Here is a 19,328-nt window from a genome sequence, read left to right as displayed (position 1 = left end):
TCCAGTGGTCCGTTTGTAACTAGGGATCGTATGTAAGTCGAGTGTTCTTAAGTAGGGGACCGCCTGTATAAATTATAAAATGAAAGATGGGACTATTAAAGGAAATTTACCACCAGGATCAAGCACACTTGTATGCAAGTGTGTGTCCCCTTTGGCTGTATCTTTCAGCTCCTCATGTTTTTACGAGGAAATAGCCTTTAAAATCGGCTCCAGGCTCAATTAACAGATATGGAGCCGGAGCCCCTCAGGTTCCTTTGCATAAAATTTAGAACCTTTAAAAAAAAAAAAGTGCATGAGAAGCTAAAGAGTGGATCCTGCCAGAAGGGGCACACACTTGTATGTAAGTTAAATTGGTTTACAATCCTTCATCCTGGTGGTAGATTTCCTTTAAGTCCCTTGTAGAGTTACAAAGGAAAAAGGGCACACCAAAGGAAACTTTAGGTACAGAATTTTGTGGTGCAGCAGACACAGAGCAGCCGCAACACGAAACTGGCACAAATACTTCATAAATACATGTGCAAGCATTTTACACATGTATTTATGTGCAACATATGACAGAAAACTGCAGCAGCCAGTTTAATAAATGTGGCCCACTTAATGTTTTGTTATACGATATGTTTCCAAAATAAATGATAAACATAAATATCCCTACTTAATATACACTCACCGGCCACTTTATTAGGTACACCTGTCCAAATGCTCGTTAACACTTAATTTCTAATCAGCCAATCACATGGCGGCAACTCAGTGCATTTAGGCATGTAGACATGGTCAAGACAATCTCCTGCAGTTCAAACTAAGCATCAGTATGGGGAAGAAAGGTGATTTGAGTGCCTTTGAACGTGGCATGGTTGTTGGTGCCAAAAGGGCTGGTCTGAGTATATCAGAAACTGCTGATCTACTGAGATTTTCACGCACAACCATCTCTAGGGTTTACAGAGAATGGTCCGAAAAAGAAAAAACATCCAGTGAGCAGCATTTCTGTGGGCGGAAATGCCTTGTTGATGCCAGAGGTCAGAGGAGAAGGGGCAGACTGGTTCGAGCTGATAGAAAGGCAACAGTGACTCAAATCGCCACCCGTTACAACCAAGGTAGGCAGAAGAGCATCTCTGAACGCACAATACGTCGAACTTTGTGGCAGATGGGCTACAGCAGCAGTAGACCACACCGGGTGCAACTCCTTTCAGCTAAGAACAGGAAACTGAGGCTACAATTTGCACAAGCTCATCGAAATTGGACAGTAGAAGATTGGAAAAACGTTGCCTGGTCTGATGAGTCTCGATTTCTGCTGCGACATTCGGATGGTGGGGTCAGAATTTGGGTCAACAACATGAAAGCATGGATCCATCCTGCCTTGTATCAACGGTTCAGGCTGGTGGTGGTGGTGGTGTCATGGTGTGGGGAATATTTTCTTAGCACTCTTTGGGCCCCTTGGTACCAATTGAGCATTGTTGCAATGCCACAGCCTACCTGAGTATTGTTGCTGACCATGTCCATCCCTTTATGACCACAATGTACCCAACATCTGATGGCTACTTTCAGCAGGATAATGCGCCATGTCATAAAGCTGGAATCATCTCAGACTGGTTTCTTGAACATGACAATGAGTTCACTGTACTCAAATGGCCTCCACAGTCACCAGATCTCAATCCAATAGAGCATCTTTGGGATGTGGTGGAACGGGAGATTCGCATCATGGATGTGCAGCCGACAAATCTGCGGCAACTGTGTGATGCCATCATGTCAATATGGACCAAAATCTCTGAGGAATGCTTCCAGCACTTTGTTGAATCTATGCCACGAAGAATTAAGGCAGTTCTGAAGGCAAAAGGGGGTCCAACCCGTTACTAGCATGGTGTACCTAATAAAGTGGCCGGTGAGTGTATATATATATATACTACACCGCCTATGCTCATTACATTACATTATATATAATAAAGCACCCCTAATATATTACGGTATGCTCTCTTAATAATAATAATATTATTACATACAGCACCCTAATTTATTTTCCTAAACAACAACTAATAAAATAATAAAAGTAAAATTCTTTTGACAAAAGGAATGACAAACACATACATATAGCATGATCTGTACGGTCTGAGATTCAGACTCATATTTGTCCTTCCATGCTGTTAAATATTTGAAACTTTAGTACTGTCATCAGAAACTGAGGGCAGTTTTACATTATCCTGCTTCCTACTACACAAGGGAATATTATCAGATATTCAAAGTAGCAGTGATGCAAATTTTATAAAAGAAACATGTCACACATTGTGGCATTACTATACTGTTTACACTACACTCAACAAAACAGTCAATTCCTTCTTCTACACATTCAGCATTTGAATACATATTTGCTTAAATTTGTATAACTAATACTGTATGTAACACAACAGTTTCATCTTCGATGTTTTGGCCCTGAGAATCCGGCAGGATGTAGTGTATTGAGGCATCACTGTGGGGACGTGAGAGGACCGGGTCGGTTTATAGGCCGATGACATGGTGTTGTTTATGTCAGATGCGGCTATCTCACCACCACATGCTATCTCTCTCATAAATGACTTTGGGGTATACTCTGGACTTTTGGTGAACTGGCCCACGTCGGTTTTTATGCTGCTAGGAGCATCTTCATGGACGGGACCTGATGGACTTGGGCATCACTATATTTAAGACTTATCAAAACACAAGCAGACAGGTGACGGACCCACTTTTGTCATATTGCAGAGACAGTCCCGCTAACGAAATTTTTTTTAAAGCACTGCATTCTCTAAAAGGTATTTTCATATGGGGCTCATCCAGGGCCAAGTTAAATCTTTCCACGCTACAACGCCCCAAAGTAGAGCGGGAATGGCTTTACCCGATTTCCTTCATTACTATATTGAAATGCTAAATGTGGAACACTACCTCCAAAACCATTTGGGCATCCCCAGTGTGGGAAGTGCGGCCAACCTATGTAGAGGAAGAAAGTAGAGGTTGAGGCTAGGATTGGGTATAAGTTGAGGCCATAGCCTGTACTTATACCCAATCCTAGCCTCAACCTCTACTTTCTTTCTCTACATAGGTTGGCCAGACAGGTACGGTATGCAGCGGCAAAGATAGCGGCATACACAGACATTATAGCAGAGTTGCCACTATGGAATAACCCTTTCTTGCCGCATTTACAAATGTTGGAGGGGGATCCCTTTCGAAGAGCGAAGGGGTGCACACACTTGCATATACAGGCGGTCCCCTACTTAAGAATACTCGACTTACATACGACCCCTAGTTACAAACGGACCTCTGGATATTGGTAAGTTATTGTACTTTATCCTTAGGCTACAATGGTCAGCTGGAACAGTTATCAAAGGTGTCTGTAATGAAGCTTTAGTGTTAATCCTGATTCTTATGACAACCCAACATTTTTAAAATCCAATTGTCACAGAGATCAAATAAGTTCTGGCTGGTATTACAATGATAAAATATACAGTTCCGACTTACATACAAATTCAACTTAAGAACAAACCTACAGACCCTATCTTGTATGTAACCCCCCCGGGTTACATACAAGATAGGGTCTGCCTGTATATATGACGTGAATGCTCTACAATCATTCCAGGAACTACAACAGAAATAGAAATAGAGACACCCCCCCCCCCCATCCCAGGCCACCTATCTCCTCTTATCCACTAATAGGCATTTGCAACACTCAAGGCCCTAGAGGCCTGATCTCAGCATTATACACCCACCTTACCCAAAGGAAAGTAATGAGCAATAGTCTACCAGCGATAGATAGGTGGAAGACGCACATCCCCTCCCTCGAGGAAGAGTCTATTAATGATTTACTTGACGCACACACCAAGGTATCCCCGTCGGTGAATAATAGGATGATCCAGTTTTATTACCTCCCCCTGCCCACGATGTGGTGCACTGGGGGCAGATTTCTGGCACATTAGCTGGATATGCCCACCTATACAAGAGTTCTGGAAAATGCCTTGACAAATTTGAGAAGGTATGGGGACCCTGGTGTGAGTCTGTGGATACGAACTACTCAGCAAGACAATTTACACAGGAAGTGAGCAGCTTGACTTACACTTTATAAATAGACTCTGAACCAATACTATGAAGCTGATCTCATCAACAGATAAGTCTAGATTGGGGAAAGGCTAGGACACTCAGAAAGGAGATGTGGGTGATAGAATAAAAGGAGGACAGACTAGCAGGAAAGTGCTGACGGTTAGTTTAAGGTTAAAGGAACAGTTAGCGGCCAATGGCACCATTCTACAGTTCTACCTATTATAAGGTTAGTGAGAGTACAAATAATTGGAAGAAATAAGACACTGCACATGACAACTTATTTGAACCATATTTTTTTTACAGATGATTGTCATAAAATGATGTGTACGGTCTAACTGTATGTAAAATGATGTACAAGTAATTGCATTGTATGCCATACAACCGATTCACTTACATTGTGCGCCTGACTTGCAGAATGTGTCGCAAAGCAGAGGAGCACACGGCGAAAGTCATAAAAACTGAGCCCACATGAACGTGACGCGAACACGTTTTTTTTTTTCTTCAATTTTTCCACATTTGGAATTTTTTTACAGCTTCCCAGTACACAGCATTTAACAATAAATAATGTGGTGGAGAAGTAACATGCACAAAATAAGCCCTCACACAGCTCTGTACACTGAAAAATGAAAAAGTTACGGATTTTTAAGGTGGAGAGCGAGAAATGAGCGAAAAACCCTGCGTCCTTAAGGGGTTAATACTGCCCCCTAGGTACAAGACTATAACCACTATATGTGGTAGTTTTTCTTTAAGTTACAGTTAATATAAATTGTATTTATTATTAACATGCATGATTTATATTGAATGGCCTTTGATTTACTTTGATGGAAAATAATACTGGATTTACAAAAACTGTGATGGTGCATGAATTGAGCTAGTAACAAACTACTGGGTGTATTTTCTTCATAAACCCCTTGTACAAAATAAATATTTGGGGGCCGAAGCAACATACTTTGGGAAACAAAATATTTTACTCCTAAAGTGAATTTAATTCCATGAAAAACCAGGGATGTTAAAATGCCTCTATCTCTTGATGAATTCTTTGAGCAGGGTACTTTCCAGAATGGAGTCAATTGTGGGTGTTTTAACACTTCTAGTACCTCAGGAAATTTTAAAATATGTCAAAGAACCTGAAAACTATTTCATTAAAATCTGCCCTCTCTCCCTTCTGTGATTTGCTTCAGGCCCATACAATGTGTAAATCTACAGGTGGGGTTATGCCATACTTGAGACAAACTGGACAGCAAATTTTGAGATTTGTTTACTCCTTTTATCCATAATTCGAAATAGAACCTCCATTTTGTTTTAAATCGTTTGAGAAGATAAACCCTTCCTGACTTGTGTCATACTATTATGACACGGGTCAGGAACAGTTGTTTGGAGAGGGTTTTTGGGCTGAGCCCCATCCATACTGGGTGGGTATTTGCTGCATATCCCCATGAGGTCATCGGGGGATAGGGATAGTTTGCTATGACAGTCTGGAGTCTCATTCAGCTCAATCTGTAAGCGGCTTACCAAGGCAGATGCTTACATATCCATAGCAAAACTGCCAAATACTGCAATACAGTAGTATTGCGATATATAGCAGGGGCAATAAGGCTCTCTAGACCGAAAGTACCATAAAGGGGCTAAAAAAGAAAAAAAAAGTTTGAATAAAATTAATAAAAACCTAGAAGTTCAAATAACCCCCCTTTCCCTAGAACAGATATAAAAATAAACAATTAAAATCATAAACATGTTGGATATCACCAGGTCCCAAAGCTGTGCAGCTATCAAAATACAAAAACAGTTTTTACTGGTGGTAAATCCTGTAAAGAAAAACAGGTGGGATGTGTAAAAAGACAACTATATTCAATGGTATGTAGCAAAAAAGGTATCAAATTATTTATACATAACACTAAACACTGACATTTAAAAACATCTAAAATGAGCACTCCAAGTGCTATCCACAGTGCATGACAATAACATGTCCTGTTCTCCCCCTACTGAAGATTATGTTGAATCTAAGCTTGGTGTTGGTATGGATAATAATGTGATCAATAATAGACTGTGCATTGGTTACCAGTGCGGTCAAAATATAAAGAGTATCCCACAATCAATGTATGAAATGATGCTTCAAATAGGACCAGACAATGCAATAAAGTCTAAATACAAATGAAAAGAGTTGATATCACCAAGTTGTAAGGTGGGGGAGATCACGGTGGTAAATCCTGTAACAGAAAATAGCACATACACCGAAGTATAAAAAGAGTTATTGGCAGAATATGGACAGACTTTTTTTTTGTACACAAAGGTTTAAATTTTTTTTTAATCTATTAAAACTCAATAAAACCTATCTAAATCTTCTATCAAAGTGATTGTACCAACCCAAAGAACAAAAGGGGAGGTTTCATTTAAAGCACACAGTGGAAGCCGTTAAAAACAGAGCCCACAAGAAAATGGCGCAAAGGCATTTTTTTGTCAATTTCAACAAATGTTTAATTTTTTATATTATATACTGTAACTAGGAAGTACAATTTGTCACACTGAAAACAAGCCCTCAATCGCTCTGTAAATGGAAAAATAAAGTTATGGATTTTTGAAGGAGAAGAGCAAAAAATGGACAGACATAAACAAAAAAGGACCTGCTTGTTAACGGGATACCTAAAGCGCTTTTTAATAGCATAGCATTTAGAATTCTGAAAATAGGGAATTTTTCCAAAGTTTCCCCAATTTTTTTCATAAATAAATGCAAAAATTATCAACAAAAAGTTTGCACTAACATTAAGTAAGAGATTCAGAAACTCATCCCAAACAGCAATGTCGTGGTCAAGGTAGTTTTGAGGTAATTTAACGAACAGGGTGAACCTAAAAATATCTACCCCTATGCCAAAAAAATTCAACTGAAGTTTCAGCTCAGCTGCTGCAGAACATCATAATGTATGCATAATCACAATGCATACCCCATGTGCTGCGGAACATCATAATACACACCTCAGCTGAGGTAGAGCATCATAATACACACCTCATCTGCTGCGGAACCTCATAATACACATCTCAGTTGATGCAGAACTTCATAATACACGCCAATTTAGGACGTAGCAATGCCCAACATGTTTATAATTTTTACTGAAAATAACTGAAATTTTACAGAAAATTTCAAATGTTTTACAAAATACTTATACAAGGAAAACAGTTGTTTGGAAATGAACTAACCAATAAAAATATAAAGACAAGAAAAATAACAGAGATTCTTACCCCTTTTTCAAAGTCATATTCATAGTATGTAATCTTACTTTCTGTTAGTACAAATAGTCTCTTCTTGTAGTTTAGAGGTGATGTCTTACGTTTTTGCTGTGATCTCTTTAAAAAAATACTCTCAAGTATACCAGCATTAACTGTCGCCATTGTGTGTATCTCTGAAATGCTGTCTGGATGGCAGAAAGACTTCAGATGATTATAGAGCCAATTTGTCTTCCAGTAATAATGGCTGGAAATCACGTTTAGGCTTCTTTGAATCTTGTTTTTTCAGACTTTAGTAATATACTGTATGTAAATATTCTGAATGCATCAGATTAGAAGAAAAGGATCATTGTTTAAGAAATCTGAGAATAAAAAGGACATGTTTATTTTTGGTAGAAAACTCTTAACATTAAAATATACAGAAAAAAAATACAGAAAAATTATTTTACAATTGATAATTTGTTGTCCAAAAATCCTAAGCCATCAGATTCACAATCATATAGTGTGTTCTTCTACATGGAAATAGACTGTATAATAATAGTTTATAAAATGTCGATTTATAAATTATTATCATTGAAATTATCATTTTATATCAGGCTCAGTGCACATCCATTGGATTCTATTTGAACATTATCAAAAGGTACATTTATATGCATTTCCATCCATTCCCATAAAGCTGCATGCATGGAAGGATCCCTAATATGCATGTTTTATATATATATATAAAAAAAAAAAAATAACATGGACTGCTGCACTATTTTTTGTTATTAATAACAGAATCAAGATGAAAGAGACCTTTCCGAACATTAATGTCTAGGTGAATTGATGGCAGTGCTCTATATTAAAGGGAAGAGTACAATGTACTAGATGTAAAACAGTGATGTAAATATTGAGGTTGTACTCACCAAGCCGCTTTGAGCTACTGATCAACTGTTCAAACGGAACCAGACGGTTGAACTACCCCACACATACTAAATATATATTTGAAAACTGCTATTGTACAGCAGCACAACTATCTTGTAGTGTTTCTCCCCATGCCTGTAAAGTTCCACAGTCCATTCGTAGAGATGATTCACTATCTATGCATATTCATGTTCTAGCTCAGCCTCACCTCCAGCTTCCTGATTTTCAAGGAGCCTACTTTCTCTGCATCCAAGTCAACTCGCCTCAGCTACCAGGAATGAGAAAGATGTTGGCTGTAAGTAATGTTGAAGAAAATTTCTGAGGGAAGGGTAAATGACGGGGTTGAAAAAGATGCTGTAAAAAGAAATCAGCTCCTCCTTCACCCTCCCTGAGGAATTCTCTTCAGTGAGTTGAGCCTCTTACCTTCCTGAGAGAGGGGGAATCAGCTGAAGGCATGGCTGAGCTAGAGGGACATGAATATGCTGGACTGAGCTCAAAGGAAAGCAGATGACTCATATGGGGTCAATTGCTCAATTATATAGATGGTGAATCAACATTACAAATGAACCGTGCGACTTTACAGACATGGGGAGAACCAATATTGGGATATTTCTACGGCTGTATAATTTTTCAAATATAAGTTTAATTACTGTGGGTTAGTTTATCTGACAACTAGATGGTCTGATTTTAATAACAACAAAGTCCGAAAGATGGTGTGATTACCATCTGAAGAGAAGCGTCGGCACTACCATACTCACATGGGAAATTCACGGACAGCCTCGTATTGTGGCGTTCAGGCGGGGAACATTCCTAATACACGGGTGGTGCTCAACCAGAGGGGAGTATGCATATGAGTAGAAAGGTAGAAAAAGAGGCGGCACTCACCCAAATAGGAAAATCTTCTTTTTATTCAACACCAAAGCATGGGGCAGGGAGGTGCTACACGCTGTGCAACCGGCAATGGGCCGTTTCGCGCTCTCTTGTGCTTCATCTGGCCGTACGGGGGCGTGGGCGGATGTGGGCGTATATACACCCTCCGCTGACGTCACCCGTCAAGGAGTGTCATGTGATGTGGGGAATCCAGGGGGTGTGTGCGTCCGTAGTGGGTATCACGTGGTCCGGTCATGTCATGTGACCGCAATTAGATGCGCGTACACTCCGGACCTGCGTGATTGCCACAACCACAGAGGTAAAGATAAACAAATGCATCATGACATAAACTTAACATAGCGAAAACATGTTAAAATCACTCCACATGAACAATGTGATATAGAACAGAATGATGAGTGTTATTATTGCATATTATTGTCAGCTCGATCATGAATCATAGAAATACTGCCATATCATTCTTATCATTAACCCCTAGGCGCACCAGGACGTTATAGTACGTCCCCGGGGCTAGATGCTTAGCGCACGGGGACGTTCTATAACGTCCTGCTTCTGGCACCGGCTCACGAACGGAGCCGGTACCAGAAGCAGCGGCTGTCAGCTGTCTAGTACAGCTGACAGCCTGCGCTAACACCCGCGATCGGAGCCGGCTCCGATCGCGGGTGTTAACCCCTTACACGCCGCGGTCAAACATGACCGCGGCGTGTAAGGGTGTTAGCGCTGTGGATCGGATCCCCCGTGCCGCTTACCGGGGGATCCGATCCTCTTCCGGGCAGCTCCGAGGACTGGCATGTGCCCCGGAGCTGCCCGGTCTCCATGGCAGCCAGACCCCTTCCGGGTCTGGCTGTAAACTGTCTGAGCATGCGCAAGCTTGCTCAGACAGTTTACACTGCTCTACAATAAAATAGTATTGTAGAGCAGTGTATTGAACTTAAACCAGTGATCAGAGCATCACTGGTTTAAGTTCAAGTATGTATAAGTAAAAATATGCAAAAACAGTTAACACTACACATTATAATAAATAAAAAATTAATACATAAAAATATAAGCCCCTAAAATGTCACTTTCCCATAAAAAAACTTAATAAAGTATAAAAAACATAAAAACACAAAAAACCCCGCATATTTGGTATTGCCGCGTCCGTAACAATCTGCATAATAAAACAGAATTGTTACTGGACCCGCACGGTAAACGCCGGAGGAAAAAAACGCAAAAAACATTCCGAAAAAAGATAATTTTTAATTAATACCCTATAAAAAATGCTCTAAAAAGTGATTTAAAAAATGTTATGCACTCCAAAATAAGCCCACTAAAAAGAACAACTGTTCTTGCAAAAAATAAGCCCCTAACAAGATTTATCTGCCAAAAAATAAAAAAGTTATGCATATAAAAAGATGGTGATGCTAAAATGAATAAGATTTTCTCCAAATTAGTTTTTATTCAGTACAATTGAATAAAATACACAAAACCCCCACATATTTGGTATCCCTGCGTCCGTAACAATCTGCATAATAAAACAGAATCGTTATTAGATCCGCAAAGTTAACCCCGTAAAAAAAAAAACAAAAAAAAGCTCCAGAAAAAAGATCATTTTCAATTAATACCCTATAAAAATGCTCTAAAAAGGGATTTAAAAAATGTTATGCACTCTAAAATAAGACCACTAAAAAGAACAATCCTTCTCGCAAAAAATAAGCCCTTAAACAGATTTGTGAGGCGAAAAATAAAAAAGTTATGCATATGAAAGACGGTGATGCTAAAAGTAACAACATTTTTGCCAAATTACTTTTTATGCACTAAAAATGGGAAAAAAATAAAAAATCTACCGTATTTTTCGGACTATAAGACGCACTGGACCATAGGACGCACCTAGGTTTTAGAGGAGGAAAATTAAGAAAAATGTTTTTTCCCCAAATAGTATGCCAAAGTATTTAATAAAGTAACAGTAAATAACTGGGCAGTGCAGCCATGTTCCTCTTCGGAGAGGGGCAGGGGCGAGCAGCCTATCTTTAGATAGAATTATGCTGGCACGTAGTCAGGGGGTCTCAAGAGTTACCAGGGTCGTATAGGTATGAGTATATGTGACAATGGTCACAAGAGCTTACAATCAATGAGGAGGAGGAGGACACAGGAGATGACAGTGCTTGTACAATGGCCACAAGAGCTTACAATCTATAAGGAGGAGGGGACACAGGAGATGACAGTGCTTGTACAATGGTCACAAGAGCTTACAATCAATGAGGAGGAGGGGGACAGAGGAGGTGACAGTGCTTGTACAATGGCCACAAGAGCTTACAATCTATGAGGAGGAGGACACAGGAGATGACAGTGCTTGTACAAAGGTCCCAAGAGCTTACAATCTATGAGGAGGACACAGGAGATGACAGTGCTTGTACAATGGCCACAAGAGCTTACAATCTATAAGGAGGAGGACACAGGAGATGACAGTGCTTGTACAATGGCCACAAGAGCTTACAATCTATGAGGAGGGGGACACAGGAGATGACAGTGCTTGTACAACGTTCACAAGAGCTTACAATCTACCAGGGGGACAGTAGCCACTACATACCAGGCAACAAGTGGTTAAGAGTGTGAGAGCAGAGACCCGGGGGAAGGGAGCACTAATCACTTATCTGATCCTGTGCTGGGAGAGCTGGACACAGACACAGCGCTGTACAGGCTCGGCTCCTCTCGGGCTACTTACAAGCGGGGATTGTCAGTGATTTTCTCCTCCCCCTCTCTCTCTCCACTGCTGCCATAATTATCATGTATATCAGTGCCCTGATATACATGATATACATCAGAGCTGGCAGAGCGCAGGGGTGCAGCCCTCTATTCCCTCCAGCAGTGGAGGGCTGAGAAGAGGAGAGGAGCGCAGCGGCACTCAGCACAGCCGCTGCGCTTCACTATGAAGGGCTGCGCTTACTGCCAGCATTAGCTGGCAGAGCGCAGCCAGATGCCCTCCATTCCCTACATCTGGACTATAAGACGCACCACTGTTTTTTCCCCATTTTCTGGGGAAAAAAGTGCGTCTTATAGTCCAGAAAATACGGTATATAAATGAGGTCTTTTTGTAATCGTGGCGACCCATAGAATAAAAATAATATACTATTTTTATGGTATGGTAAACAGCCAAAAAAAAAACCCCATAAAAACCTTCCTGAAAAGTGATGATTTTCATTTCCTCCACCAACAAAGAGTTAATAAAATCTCACCAATTAGCCTATAGATTCCCCCAAATTACGTACCAGAAAAGTGCATCTCATGTGGCAAAAGAAATAAGCCCCTATAGGTCCACATTAAAAAAAGAAAAAAATTATAGCCTGTACAATGTGACATTGCCTCCTTCCCTTCTATGCCCGGCCGTGCGCCCATACAGCAGGTTACCACCACATATAGAGTATCCGTGTACTCGGGAGAAATTGGGTAACAAACTTTGTGGAGCCTTTATTCATTTAATCCATTGTAAATGTTTAATTTTCCACCCAAAATGAGTGTATTGTGAAAAAATATTACAATTTGCAGACTGCACCTCCATTTTGTTTTAACCCCTATAAAACACGTAAAGCGTTAACAAACTTCTTAAAAGTGGTTTTTCATACGTTGAGGGGTGTAGTTTCCATAATGGGGTAATTTATGAGTCTCGCTATTATTTAGGCCTCTCAGTGTCAATTAGAAGTTGAGCAGGTCCATCTAAATACAGGTTTTGGTGATTTTACAAAAAATTTGAAAAATGATACCTAAATTCTGAGCCTCAGAACATTCTAGTAAAATATGTGGAATCTTAAAAAACCATGCCAACATAAAGCAGACATTTGGGAAATGTAAGTTATGAATTTATTTGGGAGCTATGACTATCTGCATCAAAAGTAGAGAATTTAGAACGTTGAAAATAAAGAATTTTTCCACATTTTTGCCAAATTTAGTTTTTTTTCATAACTAAACACAAAAGATATCATCCAAATTTTTAAACTAATTTGAAGTAAAATGTGTCACGAGAAAACAATCTCAAAATCCCCTGGATATCTCATAGCGTTCCAAAACTATAACCACTTATAGTGACACAGGTCAGATTTGAAGAATGGGGCCGCGTCCTTAAGGCCAAAATAGGCTGTGTCCCCTAGGGGTTAAGGCCAATTGGGCCCTCTGCTTCTGTCTTTAAAATCCATCGTGCCTCACATCTCAACAGTTCTCTATGTCTGTCTCCCCCATTGGTATTGATCGGAATCTGTTCAATGCCTGCAAAGTAAAGCACATCTGGATTACCTGCATGAGCTGTTCTAACGTGTTGTATGAGTCTTGAGGACCCTTTCCCTGTATGTATAGAGCGATGGTGTTCCCTAAACCTAATATAAAGGGGTCGAATAGTTTTTCCTATATAGAAACGTTTGCAGGGACAAAAGATGACATAAACTATATGGTCTGTTTTACAACTGATGAATTGTTTCACTGTCGTTATGGTACTCCCAATCTGGAGGGTATTAGTAGTAAGGTGAAATTTACAGAAATTGCAGTTGTGGCATTGAAAATTGCCTTTCGGAATTTCTCTATCCAACCAAGTGGTCGTATTTTCCCCGAATCTACTTTTAACCAAGAAATTTTTCATGGTTGGGTTTCGTCTAAAGGCTACTATGGGTGCATTTCTGGTTACCTTTTCTAGGTCTGGATCTCTCTCTAAAATCCTCCAATTTTTCCGTATTACTTTCTTAATGTTTTCCTCATTGGGTCCAAAATCGAAAGTGAACGTGAATCTATCTTTTTTCGTCTCTCCCTGCATTTTTCGTTCCCTGTACAGGAGTTGTCTCCTATCTAGTCGTAGGGCTTTCTCATATGCTGATCCGATGATTTCATCCGGATACCCTCTAGCTCTAAGTCTATCCCTCAATTCAAGTGCTTGTCTCTGAAAAGAGTCATCAGTGTCGTTAATACGTCTCAATCGGACAAATTGTCCGTATGGTACGGCTTTTTTAACGTGGTCTGGGTGTGCGCTGTCAAAATGCAATAGCGCGTTGGTGGCTGTAGGTTTTCGGTAGCCACTAACTTGAATACGGTCCACGACAATGTCCACTTGGACGTCTAAAAATTCAAGGTGTTTGTTGCCGAAATTGCTCGTGAATCTCATGTTCATCTTGTTGCCCTCATTTAAAAATTTCACAAAATCGTGGAACTCAGACTCAGATCCGGACCAGGCCATGAACACATTGTCGATGTACCTTAAATATGTATGTATATACTTTATATATGGGTTCCATAACGACAGTGAAACAATTCATCAGTTGTAAAACAGACCATATAGTTTATGTCATCTTTTGTCCCTGCAAACGTTTCTATATAGGAAAAACTATTCGACCCCTTTATATTAGGTTTAGGGAACACCATCGCTCTATACATACAGGGAAAGGGTCCTCAAGACTCATACAACACGTTAGAACAGCTCATGCAGGTAATCCAGATGTGCTTTCCTTTGCAGGCATTGAACAGATTCCGATTAGAGATGAGCGAGCACTAAAATGCTCGGGTACTCGTTATTCGAGACGAACTTTTCCCAATGCTCGAGTGCTCGTCTCATATAACGAGCCCCATTGAAGTCAATGGGAGACTCGAGCATTTTTCAAGGGGACTAAGGATCTGCACAGGGAAGCTTGGCCAAGCACCTGGGAACCTCAGAAAAGGATGGAAACACCACGGAAATGGACAGGAAACAGCAGGGGCAGCATGCATGGATGCCTCTGAGGCTGCTTAATCGTACTATTATGCCAAAATTATGGGCAACAGCATGGCCATGACAGAGTGACCGAATGAGGCTAGATAGCATCTAAAACATGCAATAATTGACCTTGACACTATAGGGGACGGCATGCAGAGGCAGCAGCAGGCTAGAGAGTGTCATGGCGACATACCCCAAATGGACTCAGGCTTAAAACCAATGGGTGGCAGAGAGGAACCAAAGGAGGTGAGCAAGAAGCGCTCAAATAATATCGGTAAATGATAAAAGTTTGCCAGTATATTTTGTGGATTACACAGCAGGGTGGCGACAAAGTTAACAAGTTTGATGAGGAAGCCATGAAAACAACCCAAAATTCTGCCTGACACAGCTCGTTTGATAAGGGGACCATGTATGGAGGCAGTGAACTAGTAGTAGATTAAAGGTGCTGCAGTTAAAACTATGTTAGTTGGATCTTGGGATGGAGCTGGCGCTCCGCTGCCAGGCGAGCTTTCGACAATCCAAGCCCTTGTCTCTAGGCTACTCCCCAAACAGCACTTCTAAGAACCTTTTGTATAAGATCAAGTGTAGTAGCGTTCTTATAAGTTTAGGATACGGCGGGTGAGGGGAATGTAAACAGATGCGCAAGAAGTGCTGAAATAATATCAGTAAATGATAAAAGTTTGCCAGTATATTTTGTGGATTACACAGCAGGGTGGCGACAAAGTTAACATGGAAGCCATGAAAACAATCCAAAATTCTGCCTGACACAGCTCGTTTGATAAGGGGACCATGTATGGAGGCAGCTATATGGACTACTTTTGGAGGCAGCTATGGCGATGACGTGTGGAGGTAGCAATGGAGACAACGTGTGAAGGCAGCTAAAAACACGACGTGTGGAGGCTGCTATGGAGACAATTTAATTTGGATAGTGCCTGTATGTGGCAGTCCAAAAAAGTTTTCAAACCAGAGGAGCAGGTAGCTGGTCCTCCAGAAAAATTACATAGATTGAGTGCCTGTATGTGGCAGTCCAGAAAAATTTTCAAACCAGAGGAGCAGGTAGCTGGTCCTCCAAAAAGATTAAATAAATTGAGTGCCTGTATGTGGCAGTCCAAAAAAGTTTTCAAAGCAGAGGAGCAGGTAGCTGGTCCTCCAAAAAGATTAAATAAATTGAGTGCCTGTATGTGGCAGTCCAAAAAAGTTTTCAAACCAGAGGAGCAGGTAGCTGGTCCTCCAGAAAAATTACATAGATTGAGTGCCTGTATGTGGCACTCCCAAAAATTGTTTAAAACAGAGGACAGGGTAGTTGGCCCTCCAGAAAAATTAAATACATAGAGTACTATAGCCAGAGCCAGTTGGCCCTGGCAAAAAAATAGCCAGTTTCCTCTGCTTTAGTGTACAAAGAGGAGGAGAAGGAGGACAATGAGGAGGAGGAGTGCATACATTATTCAGGTTCAGCTTCTTTCACCTGGTGGAGAATGGAAATGCGGAGAAATCCAGGCTTTATTCATCTTGATAAGCGTCAGCCTGTCAGTCGACAGGCGTGTACGCTTATCGGTGATGATGCCACCAGCTGCACTGAAAACCCGCTCGGACAACACGCTAGCGGCAGGGCAGGCAAGAACCTCCAAGGCGTACAGCGCCAGTTCGTGCCACATGTCCAGCTTTGAAACCCAGTAGTTGTAGGGAGCTGTGTGATCATTTAGGACGATGGTATGGTCAGCTACATACTCCCTCACCATCTTTCTGTAAAGATCAGCCCTACTCTGCCGAGACTGGGGACAGGTGACAGTGTCTTGCTGGGGTGACATAAAACTGGCAAAGGCCTTGTAAAGCGTACCCCTGCCAGTGCTGGACAAGCTGCCTGGTCGCCTACTCTCCCTCGCTACTTGTCCCGCAGAAGTACGCCCTCTGCCGCTAGCGCTGTCAGAAGGGAAATACTGTTTCAGCTTGTGCACCAGGGCCTGCTGGTATTCATGCATTCTCACACTCCTTTCCTCTCCAGGGATGAGAGTGGAAAGATTTTGCTTGTACCATGGGTCCAGGAGAGTGAATACCCAGTAATCGGTGCTGGAATAAATTCTTTGAACGCAAGGGTCACGGGATAGGCAGCTTAGCATGAAATCTGCCATTTGCGCCAGAGTCCCAACGTGCAAGAATTCACTCCCCTCACTGGCATGACTGTCCATTTCCTCCTCCTCCAACTCCTCCAACTCCTCTTCTTCTACCCATACACGCTGAACAGTGAAGGACTGAACAATGGTCCCCTCTTGTGTCTCGCCAACATTCTCCTCCTCTTCCTCCTCATCCTCCTCCACCTCCTCCGATATGCACTGAGAAACAGACCTAAGGGTGCTTTGGCTATCAACAAGGGAATCTTCTTCCCCCGTCTCTTGTGACGAGCGCAAAGCTTCCGACTTCATGCTGACCAGAGAGTTTTTCAACAGGCCAAGCATCGGGATGGTGAGGCTGATGATGGCGGCATCACCACTGACCATCTTTGTTGACTCCTCAAAGTTACTCAGCACCTGACAGATATCAGACATCCACGTCCACTCCTCATTGTAGACTTGAGGAAGCTGACTGACCTGACTACCAGTTCTGGTGGAAGTTGACATCTGGCAGTCTACAATCGCTCTGCGCTGCTGGTAAACTCTGGATAACATGGTTAGTGTTGAATTCCACCTCGTGGGCACGTCGCACAACAGTCGGTGAGCGGGCAGTTGGAGGCGGCTCTGCGCTGCCCTGAGAGTGGCAGCATCTGTGCTGGACTTCCTGAAATGCGCACAGATGCGGCGCACCTTCGTGAGCAAATCAGACAGATTGGGGTATGTCTTGAGGAAACGCTGAACTATGAGATTTAACACATGGGCCAGGCATGGCACATGTGTCAGTCTGCCGAGTTGCAGAGCTGCCACCAGGTTGCGGCCGTTGTCACACACAACCATGCCTGGCTTCAGGTTCAGCGGTGCCAGCCACAGATCAGTCTGCGCCGTGATGCCCTGTAATAACTTTTGGGCGGTGTGCCTTTTATCGCCTAGGCTCAGCAGTTTGAGCACCGCCTGCTGTCGCTTAGCGATGGCACTGCTGCTGTGCCTAGAGCTACCGACTGATGGTGCCATGCCCACGGATGGTTATTCAGAGGAGGAGGTGGAGGAGGGGTGGGAGGAGGAGGAGGCATAGTAGGCCTTTGAGACCTGGACCGAGGAAGGCCCCGCAATCCTCGGCGTCGGCAGTATATGACCAGCCCCAGGGTCAGACTCGGTCCCAGCCTCCACCAAGTTAACCCAATGTGCCGTCAGCGATATATAGTGGCCCTGCCCGGCAGCACTCGTCCACGTGTCCGTGGTCAGGTGGACCTTGTCAGAAACGGCATTGGTCAGGGCACGGAGGATGTTCTCTGACACGTGCTTGTGCAGGGCTGGGACGGCACATCGGGAAAAGTAGTGGCGGCTGGGGACCGAATACCGAGGGGCGGCCGCCGCCATGAGGTTTCGAAAGGCCTCGGTCTCTACCAGCCTATAGGGCAGCATCTCCAGGCTAAGCAACTTGGAGATGTGGACGTTGAGGGCTTGGGCGTGTGGGTGGGTTGCGCTATACCTCCTTTTGCGCTCCAGCGTCTGGGGTATGGAGAGCTGAACGCTGGTGGATGCTGTGGAGGATCGTGGAGGCGAAGATGGGGTTTTCGCACGGGAGGTGTTTGGGCCGGGGTCCTGGGCAGGGGGCTGACTAGCAGATGACACAGGGGAAGGAGCAGCGGTGTGCCCGGCCGGAGGTGAACGGGCTTGGTGCCATTGAGTGGGGTGTTTAGCATTCAGATGCCTGCGCATACTGGTGGTAGTTAAGCTAGTAGTGGTGGAACCCCTGCTGATCCTGGTTTGGCAAAGGTTGCACACCACAGTCCGTCGGTCATCCGGTGTTTCTTTAAAGAACCTCCAGACTTCTGAAAATCTAGCCCTCGCCACGGGAGCTTGACTACGGGCAACATTTGGCGCTGATGCACCAGCTCTGGCCCTGCCTCTCCGTTTGGCCCCACCACTGCCTCTTCCAACCTGTTCTGCTATAGGACTCGCCTCCGTCTCAGAAGCACTGTGTTCACCCGGCCTATCAACCCAGCTTGGGTCTGTCACCTCATCATCCTCCGATCCCTCAGTCTGCTCCCCCCTCGGACTTCCTGCCCTGACAACAACTTCACCACTGTCTGACAACCGTGTCTCCTCATCGTCCGACACCTCTTTACACACTTCTTCCACTACGTGAATAATGTCATCATCACCCATAGACTGCGACTGGTGGAAAACCTGGGCATCGGAAAATAGCTCAGCAGCAGCAGGACAAGTGGTTTGTGACTGTGGGAAGGGTCCAGAAAACAGTTCCTCAGAGTATGCCGGTTCAAATGCCAAATTTTGGTGGGAGGGGGCAGACTGGGGGGAAGGAGGCTGAGGTGGAGGAGCTGGAGGAGTGCCGATTTCGGTGACATGGGTGGACTGCGTGGAAGACTGACTGGTGGACAAATGTAACTTGAGACATGATGAACCTAGGGAGTGTACCTCTGCGG

At 42.9% G+C, this 19,328-nt stretch overlaps 1 protein-coding gene across 2 annotated transcripts in view; it reads right to left on the bottom strand.

The window, feature by feature from the left end:
• Positions 1 to 19,328, bottom strand: part of BTK (Bruton tyrosine kinase) — a 300,928-nt gene that overhangs the window by 261,210 nt on the left and 20,390 nt on the right. For both annotated transcript variants that reach the window (XM_072124772.1, XM_072124771.1), the window contains one exon: positions 7,291 to 7,637. In XM_072124772.1, the coding sequence (XP_071980873.1) occupies positions 7,291 to 7,440 (150 nt within the window). In that variant the 5' untranslated portion in view covers positions 7,441 to 7,637. The remainder of the gene's footprint in view (positions 1 to 7,290; positions 7,638 to 19,328) is intronic.

Source organism: Engystomops pustulosus, chromosome 9, assembly GCF_040894005.1.
Source record: "Engystomops pustulosus chromosome 9, aEngPut4.maternal, whole genome shotgun sequence".
NCBI classification, from domain to species: Eukaryota; Metazoa; Chordata; class Amphibia; order Anura; family Leptodactylidae; genus Engystomops; species Engystomops pustulosus.
Note: the sequence above shows the minus strand (reverse complement) of the source record. Positions and strands in the feature narration are given on the sequence as shown.